The sequence below is a fragment of the Austrofundulus limnaeus genome, unplaced genomic scaffold (genome assembly GCF_001266775.1).
Source record: "Austrofundulus limnaeus strain Quisiro unplaced genomic scaffold, Austrofundulus_limnaeus-1.0 Scaffold209, whole genome shotgun sequence".
Classification (NCBI taxonomy): domain Eukaryota; kingdom Metazoa; phylum Chordata; class Actinopteri; order Cyprinodontiformes; family Rivulidae; genus Austrofundulus; species Austrofundulus limnaeus.
The window spans coordinates 413,068-422,201 of NW_013952611.1; the positions used below are offsets into that span (position 1 = coordinate 413,068).

The window sequence follows — 9,134 nt, forward strand, 5'->3', positions numbered from 1 at the left end:
GGAGAGGCTAAGTCAACGAGATAAGAAAAAACACACTCTTTGTGTTGCTAAAGTCCTCTGAATACAATTTTTCTAACTTAAGGGGATCTGTTAAAGTGTCTTCAGATCAAACCTTAAAACTGACTGGAATGGTTCTCTGTTTTTATGTGTTTCTTTTATTCGAGCAGATATGCTGCTTTTAAACTTAGTTCACCAAAAGTCACTAAATCCACAGGAGGTCATAAAGAGCGTGGGTCAGGTATGAGACACCAGATGACCCCAGATGTTCTCTGGGATCTGAATCAGACTCTGACTGGTCATGAGTTCCTCATTCTTTTTTGTCTTCATAGACTGGTGGAAGTATCCTTCCAGAAAACACAGACACATGTGCCCACAATAGCCTCTGATTTAGTGGTCAATGGAAATGATACACACATACCTTTAGAGACCAAAGAAAAAATATTGTAGAAACCCACACTTGCATTAACAATGAACATTTCTTTTATTTGATTTTTTTTCCAGGAAAACCCCAAAATGAAGACAATCAAAAAGAAAACTAATTCTTAAGAGCTGGTGTTTTTATGTAATCTAAAAGTATCTGAGATCAATTCGTAGTAGGTCACAAAATATTTCTTTCTGATAGTAAATTGAGTTCAGTTAAATTATTTTTGTAACTCACTTTGAATCAGTGCAGCAGCACAACTCTTCACACTTGGTGCTGAGTGAGTTCCTGTTGATTAACTTTATTTCACTGACATCTAGTGTCACGTTTCAGGATGTGCAGGAAAGTTTGATGCAGAAAAACAGTTTTCTTTAAAAAGCACTATCATGCATTTGATTTGACATTAAATAAATTATTTCAGTTTATTTAATAACCTACTGTTTAGAACATTTTATCATGTTTTCTAATACCTTAGACTGCCTTTCTTTAGGTCATTTACCATTAATTTTCAATACAATGAATACATATTTAACCTCAAAATTGGATAAGATGGGTTTATTTGTGCCTGTCTTTTCTGTAATGTATTCTTTAAAAAATCTTGAATGGAATGCTTTGGTAAAATAAAACAAAAGAGTTTGTGTATTTTAATAAATGAAAATGTGCAATTAATCTTCACTCATGGCTTTCTTCTGGTCATCAGAGCCCATTTGGTCATTTTAGAAATAAAATAACTATTTGTGATTTGATATACATTTTACAAAAAGAAATGAGAAAATTGAATGTAAATTATTTACGTGTATGGACACTGTTTCTAATAGTTCAGGTAAAGTTTTTTAGTTCTACAGAAATGACAAAGTATTTACCTGTGAATTTTATTGAGTTTTTTCATGGCAATGTGTTGCTGAAGGGGTTTGTCCAAACGGTCAATGTTCCTGTTTGAGTCTTTGTCCTTGTTTGTGATTTTTTGTTGTACAACTGTAAAAATTTGTACATTTTTTTCTTTTTTGTTGTTGTTGTGGCTTTTTTTCTATTTTTGTAATGAGTTTTTATTATTTTGTTCTTTTTTGGACTTTGTTTTTGTTAATAACTTGGTAACTAAATGTTCTCAGTTGCTCGTGCTTCAGTCAACACCTGCCTCTCCCTCTCATTTCCTATCAAAAAAATGGACAACTTGGGTGCCACCATCTTTGCAATATAACCCTTTTTATGAGTCCTTTGTTTCCACCTTTAGTTGTTGAGCCAGGACAGATATACAGACATGGACAAAATTGTTGGCACCCCTAATGTAATGAAAGAAAAGCCCACAATGGTCACAGAAATGACTAGAATCTGACTAAATAAAAAATAAAAACTAATTAAATAGGCCTGGACAGAAATGATGGTACCCTTAACTTAATATTTTGTTCCACAGCATTTTGAGGCAATCTCTGCAATCAAACAATTCCTGTAACTCTCAACGAGACTTCTGCACCTCTCAGCAGGTATTTTGGCCCACTTCTCATGAGCAAATTGTTCCAGTTATGTCAAATGTGATGAAGCTGGAGAGGGAAGAAGCATCATCATAGGTAAACATCTATTTACTATTTGTGCAAACAGTATACTATTTACTATACTATATACATTAAAAAAATACTATATTCAATTTTCAGTCTGTGTCAGAGCCACCTGGATCTGATGCATTATTTAATCCTGTGGATTTGACTAAATACATTTTTTTTCTTTTTAGGTGCCACTCACTGTTAGTGCAGATGCAACAGCTGAAGTTCAACATTATTTGTCAGAGCTGTACCTGTCCAGAGGAGAAAACCCACTTGCATACTGGGCCCAAAGCCCTTCATTTGAACAAACTAGCAAAACAATATTTGCTTATGCCAGCAACATCTGTGCCTTGTGAGTGATCTTTTCTAAAGCTGGAGTGGTAGTGAGCCAGAAGAGGAGCAAATTGAAGCCAAAAACAATAAAAATGTTTTTTTTAATAAAAAAAATCTTTGAATGTTACTCAAAGCCTCTTCTTATATGATTTATAATCTTGACATCATAGCATAAAGTTATGAGTTCTCAGATAAAATGAAAAGAATAATTCATGGAATAATATTGATATTTACAGTCCAACAGAACAAGGTGTCACTATTGTTTTTTAAATAGTGACACCACATTATTACATTATTATTAGGTCATGTTTATTGTAATATCCTCCTTTCAATTTTGATATAAACAACAAAAACACAGGTTTAATTGGAGAGCGTGAGCTTTAATGAAAATGGTATGAATGCAACGCAGACTCATGATTTAAATGAAGTTGTCAATTTTATTCACTTCAATTGTAGTACATAAAACCACCAGCAAATGTCACTATTGTGCTTGAAACACAAGGCCATTCTCTGATCCATGTGTGGTAAACACCAGATCACCAAACAGCACAGTAATTACAAGATTGTAGACACCTGTGATGCTAATTGGTGAACACGCCTTGATTTAACATCCCTTTGGTCACATTATATTCAGGGGTACCATCATTTCTGTCCAGGCCTGTTGTATGACTTATAGAATTTTTATATTATTATTTTGTCAGTTTCCTTCATTAAACAAGGGGTATAAACAGTTTTGTCCACAAGTATATGTTCTTGCCATCTTGTGAGTTTTAAAAAGACCTAGGCAATACAGGAGTTAAAGTCAACACACCTATTTTACGTTTCTGAGCTGCCAATCAAATGAACGAGACAAAGAGTGATTTAGAGTCCTTGATCAAATGGAACATCAGTCACATTAGGAAACCTCACCCTGGATAGGGAAAGTGGGGCACCTCCCTGAAGCCAGGCCTGCTAGTTGAGCTCTGGCTCCTGGGGCTCGCCTGGGCCAAGCCTGAAATGGACTACAGGAGGCCACCTCCACGTGGACCCACCACCTGTGGGGAGGACCATCAAGGTCAGATGCGATGTATACCGTCAGCACTCCTTTGGAGAGGCAGACCATGGTGGTGGTTCCCATTTTTAAAAAGAGGAAACAGAGAGTGTGTTCCGACTATCGTGGGATCAAATCCTCACCCTCCCTGGGAAAGTTTACTCCAGTTTGTTGGAAGGGAAGCTCCTATTGATTGTCGAACCTCAGATTCAAGAGGTGCAGTCCACTTTAAATAAGACTGTAAAATATGGACTCCACTGTAGTTTCATTAGATGGTGCTGTACTATCTCAAATTCAGTGACGTGTGAATGCATGCTGAGTCAAGGTCTTTCATGCGTCCATGGGAGTCCTACCCGTGAATGTGTAACGTCCACTCTTCAGCTCCTCCTGCCTGGTTCAGCGACTGCACACATTAGTGGGGAGAACCTCCTGAGAGTCAAATCTCCAGATCCTTGATTGCTCTTGATTTGGTGTCAAAATTACATTTGTTCTGGGTTATTAACAGATAAACCTGTTATTCCAGTACTCTTTGTTTTGCTATATTATTTGAATAAACCTTTAATCCTGATTTACTTTCAGTTAGACAGCATAAGGTTTTCACTCCTCTTCATTCATACTGTATTAATCTAAAACCTGTATTTTAGACTTTGCAATCTTTCATCACTTACTCTGATCTCCATAAACAACTGGAACCATCATACTCATAATGCATTGCTTGGTTTGTAAATAGTTTGTAAATATCCACTTTTGTAATAAAACCACGTAAACTAAAAGGACTGTGTCCTCATTCTTGTGTGTTACTAAACTGTGCAATGAACCCAGATTCCAATGCATAAATCTGAGCTAAGGATAAATAAACTAGAGCTATCAGTAATCTAAACACAATGCAGACAAGTACTAAATATTAATGTTCTTATTTATGCATTGAAAGTGTTCTCCTACACAGATGGTTCATGTCTAAAACAGGGAACTGAAAACTCTCCAGGTTTTTTAAGGAGAAATTAATGTGGATGAGAAGCCCCCCACCCATCCACCCCCACAAAAAATTGCAAAAACCTACAAAATAGAAATGCAGTTGTATCATTTTATTTATTTTTCATGGTTTTGCTGGATTTAGATTTATTATATTTAGTGGATCCTAATTAATTAGCTCTCATGCACAAAAGTTGTATTAAGCTAAAAGATGACCTTAAATCATTTTAAACCAAAATTAGAACTTATGTGAGTTGCAAAACTTTGAACTGGTTTTGTTGTTTGTTTGTTTTGTCAGCACCACCAGTTCAGGTAAAAATGCTGAAGACTTCAAGATAGAAGACTGGCACTAAAGAAAACTAGGTCTACAGAATCAACCAAAATAACATTTAATTTAGAAAAGTTCCAGTAACATAAACAAAGCAAGTTAAAACAGGTCTACCCATAACAAAGACGAAGTGGATGTTTTTATTGTTCAAAATCAAGGCACATTTTCAAGCCAGAAGTGTTGATCAATTTACATTTACGGCATCCTGAAATTTCAAGTAATGTGTTTTTCAGCTGTGCAAGAAATTGTAACATGTTCATAAAGTACTTTCAGGTTAAATCTTTTGTAATCTGAAGAAATTAACATATTTGCTGAATGTATATATTTATTGATTGCTTGATTGTAGCTTCTTACTCCATAGTCAATAAATAAAAACAAACCAAATGCCACAAATGAGGAGTGTCCTTCATTCATCCTCAACACGTTGGAATGTAAGCTGATTGCTGTATTGAGTTCTTTGTAACAAAAATAAGTGCAATTTATTCTAAATTTTGTACATCAGTGTTGCACTTCAACATGTACAATATGTTGTCTACAATGGACACTTGGTGTTGCAAGCATCACCTGACTTGAAAAGTCCATAGACACTGACTAGCGGAAACATGGATACAGCACCAAGCATTGAGCCCAGCTGCACCACAGCACCACACCACACAAGAGCGCTGTGACCTTCATCTCTCAGAATCACACCGATGATAACCTTCACATAAGACAGCAACAGAACAAACAGGATCCAGGTCAGCACCTGAAGGAAGCAGAAAGTCAATATTGTGGCTGATTTTTATATATGCTCCTTAAAGGGATCCATGATTACTTGTAACATGAGAAACATTTACTTCAACTGCAAAACAAAGACTGTAAAAATGCTGTAGGCTATTTAGTTTTCATAAATTAAAAAATATATTGTCTCATGGATGCTGCCATTTTATTAATGTGGCAAAGTATACTGGGTAAATTATGTTCACTAGGTTTTCGGGTGCAAGGCTGTGCAAGCTCTTATCCACCCTGAAGGTTATTCTTGGACAATATCTGACAGTCAGCCCTTTTAAACGAAACCAGATTGCCTTGACAAAAAGGAGAATGTAGAAATGACTCAGCCTGCAACAAAAAATGTGGATAGAGGACAACAGAGTTGCTTCATAGAATGGAAAACCTCAGTATAAATACTTAACTTTCACGTCAGAACCGAGCTTATGTATGTATGTATGATATATACATACATAAATACACATACACTAGCACACACTTACACACACACAGTCAAAGTTGTTTTACAGTTTAAGTAAATGTTCAAATAATGTCTAATTATACAAATAATCTTGGATCTCTATTAAAACACAAAGAAGTCGGAAAGTAACTTGTTCTGATTTGATTGCCATGATCATTCTGAAATTGGATTTTTTTCTAAACAGAAGCAAAGTCAGTTTAAGTGATACAAGTTCTGTAGTTCTGTTTTATAATAATAAATAATAAAGTGTTAGTCCTGAGACAAAAAAATAGTGTATCTTAATTGAGAAATTTTTGCAATTTGAATGTGGAAATTTACAGATTCAAAATAAAAATTGTATGGGAACACAAAACTTGAGTGTGATATACTGTAGGTGATTTGTTCATTCTTTCATAAGGGTTTGCACAGTTTTAAAGAAATTTAGGCTATTTGCAAAAACTGAAGATTTTTTGAAGTATATATGTAAAAAAGAGTAAAAAAACTGTCTTACTATTATAAAAGTTCCAGAGGTAGTGTTCACCAGCAATGGACAGGGGCTCAGAGCAGCCATGGCCATGATGTAGGCTCCAAAACCAGTACCAACAATGGTCAAAAGACTCATAAAAGCAAGAGACCTGGGAGGGAAGAATAGTATAAGTGGTAAAACTTCTAAATAAATTGCAATGTGAGTATTCATGAGTACTTTTAATTATCTCCAATAGTGACTTTACACTGCTTTGAAATAACATTACTTCTTTGATTCAACATACATTTCCATACCTAAGAATGTGAGCACCACTTGTTGAAAGGTTTTCTCACCTTATTGACATAAACATGGCAATGAAGCAGGCGAAAGGGTTAGCAACAGCAGCCATGGTGGCAGCCAGATGGTAGGCTGTGTTTCCATAAGGCAGACAGGAGTAAGACTGAATTGAGGGGAGCACTGCATTGGTCAGAGCATTGACCCAAGCCAACATAACAAAGATGAACACCACTTCTAAGTTGCTGTAAGTTCCCTTTCCAAATGAACTTCTGGGTTCCTTCTGGACAGAGTCCAGGGTGTTGAGCATTGGCTTCTGCTCTGGTGACTGAGCATGAAGAGAAAAGCCTTGCTCTCTCTTCTCATTTTCCAGATCCCTACTAAAGTACTGGTCACTTTTTCTCTCCCTAGCCACAGCTGGGTAGTGGTTGAGAAGGATAAAGGCCAACAGGCACACAACCATCATGGCACTGAGGAAGACAAAGAAAACCCGGACAGAGAATTTGGCTGGCTCATAGACAGCTTGTAGTTCATCACTGCCCAACGTACTAAAATTATCAGCTGAAGAGTTTCCAGACAAGGTGACATTTTGACAATGGACTATACCAACACCCTGAATCAAAGCCACTAGTGCAGGTACCAGACCACTGAGGCCTTCACCTATAAAGTACGTAGTGAGATATTGTGGACGTAGGCGCATCATGAAAGGCAGGAATGTGACAGATGATGTGCAGTCTACCACAGATAGCAGAAAACTTAAAATCAGCAGGGGCACACTGTGCAGGGAGCCTGCTATTGCCACTGTGTGCTTCCAGAAAAAAGCTAGCAGGAATGTAACAACAATCCCCAAACCTACAATAAAGTAGATGACAGGTCTTTCGTCCAGCGTACCTGGACAGAAACGGTGCAACAGGGTGATGAGCAAAGGGCCTATGTTGGCCATTTGAATAAGGACTGTGAGATAGGAGGGCAGGTACCAATGCTCTGGGATTTCTGGTACAACTAAGGGGAGCTCCACCCACATCCCATTGATGGCCACCCAGGAACCCATCCCAAAAAGGCACGCCAGTACATGAGTCAGCAGCGACATGATGGAGGTTGAAATGAGATGCACCAGGCAAGACCAATGAGTAAAATCTGAAACATAAAAACAACATAGACATGTTGGATTAGTAAAATTTGAAAATTCACAACTCAAAAATACACACCTCGTAGAGCAGTTTTTGAACATTCATAAACGCAGAAGTGTGATGGATAATTCAAATGAACACTGACCTTAGCTACTCTGTGAGATGAGGCAAATTTCACTGAAAACCCAGCATGGCTGAAATACAGACAATGTGTTGTGCAGAAGGTTCAGCATAAACTAATAGTTATATGACGCCATATTTTTTTTACATATTTTCATCAGGTAATCTCTTGTATGAGAATGACTAACACAAGAGAAGTACGTAAACCTGAATTGAACATTTATTCTAACACATAAAGGCCACTTGTGTGCAACGCATTCTATAAAACCTATTGCCATTGTGTCATCTATCCTGCTGAACTACTTGATGTCTCAACTCATGTTCACAAGTAATTAAAATCCAGTGTTGTATTAAATACCTCAAAGTGAAACTTAATACTTAGTACAAGTATCTTACCATAAAATTACTTTGTCGAAAGTTAGTCCCCTCTAAGAATAGTACTTGAGTAAAAGTTTTAAAGTGTCTGACATTTTTTGTACTTAAGTATCAAAAGTAATTTTCTGATATAAAATTTACTTAAGTATTAATAATAAAAATATTGAGTTAAAGGGAGTGGTTAGAATTTCCAAAATTAAATTTATTGGGAGGTGACACTTTAGAGACTTTAGTGTAACCAGCAGGAGGAGTAGAGAGAAGCCATTTTGTTTTTGTTTGGTGCTGATTAGGCTCAGGGTCACACACAGACAGTGACTCTGAGCATGAGCTGTGTTTTTAAAGCTGAATAATAAAGTTTTAAACTGGGAACTAACTTAGTTTTCTGCACAATTATTCAGGCATCCAATTTCTAAACACTATATTACGAGGCCATAATGAGTATAATCTTAAGTTAAAAATATTAATATTTAAAACATTGGGATAGGGGACCTTTTTCAGCTGCATCATCTTCATACTCTTCTATATGTCCGGCTGGAATGTGACATGAATTGTATCATGTGCAGGTGTGATGGATCATATAAACCGGGGGTTCTTAACCTTTTTGACCTCGGGGCCCAATTTGTTGAACATAAAGTGGCACGAGGCCCAGTCAGACATTACCAAAGTAAGGATCAAAATGATAATTTTTCTAAAACTTGGTTTAATTTTTATTGTATTTACTTCATAGATAAATTATCATAACTAACATAACTAAATTAAACACACTTACAGTATAAAAGTAAAACTTCTGTCAAATGACAAGACATGATCATGACAAACATTTTTATATTGTAACCTGCCCATAACAATTATTTGAAATACAATGGTCAGTCAACAGACCACTCAGGTTTATCAATACAAATACATACACATATATATAT

The 9,134-nt window shown here is 36.3% G+C and overlaps 1 protein-coding gene across 2 annotated transcripts in view; it reads right to left on the bottom strand.

Annotated features, from left to right (window-relative positions):
• Positions 1 to 4,662: 4,662 nt before the first annotated feature.
• Positions 4,663 to 9,134, bottom strand: part of slc52a3-2b (solute carrier family 52 member 3-2b) — an 8,345-nt gene continuing 3,873 nt past the window's right edge. Inside the window, exons 2-5 of one of the 2 annotated variants that reach the window (XM_014019112.1) lie at positions 7,865 to 7,913; positions 6,649 to 7,726; positions 6,341 to 6,464; positions 4,663 to 5,367 (exon numbers count right to left, since the gene is read on the bottom strand). In XM_014019112.1, coding sequence (XP_013874566.1) covers positions 5,155 to 5,367; positions 6,341 to 6,464; positions 6,649 to 7,679 — 1,368 coding nt within the window. In that variant the 5' untranslated portion in view covers positions 7,680 to 7,726; positions 7,865 to 7,913 and the 3' untranslated portion in view covers positions 4,663 to 5,154. The remainder of the gene's footprint in view (positions 5,368 to 6,340; positions 6,465 to 6,648; positions 7,727 to 7,864; positions 7,914 to 9,134) is intronic. The other variant, XM_014019111.1, reaches the window with a different exon arrangement.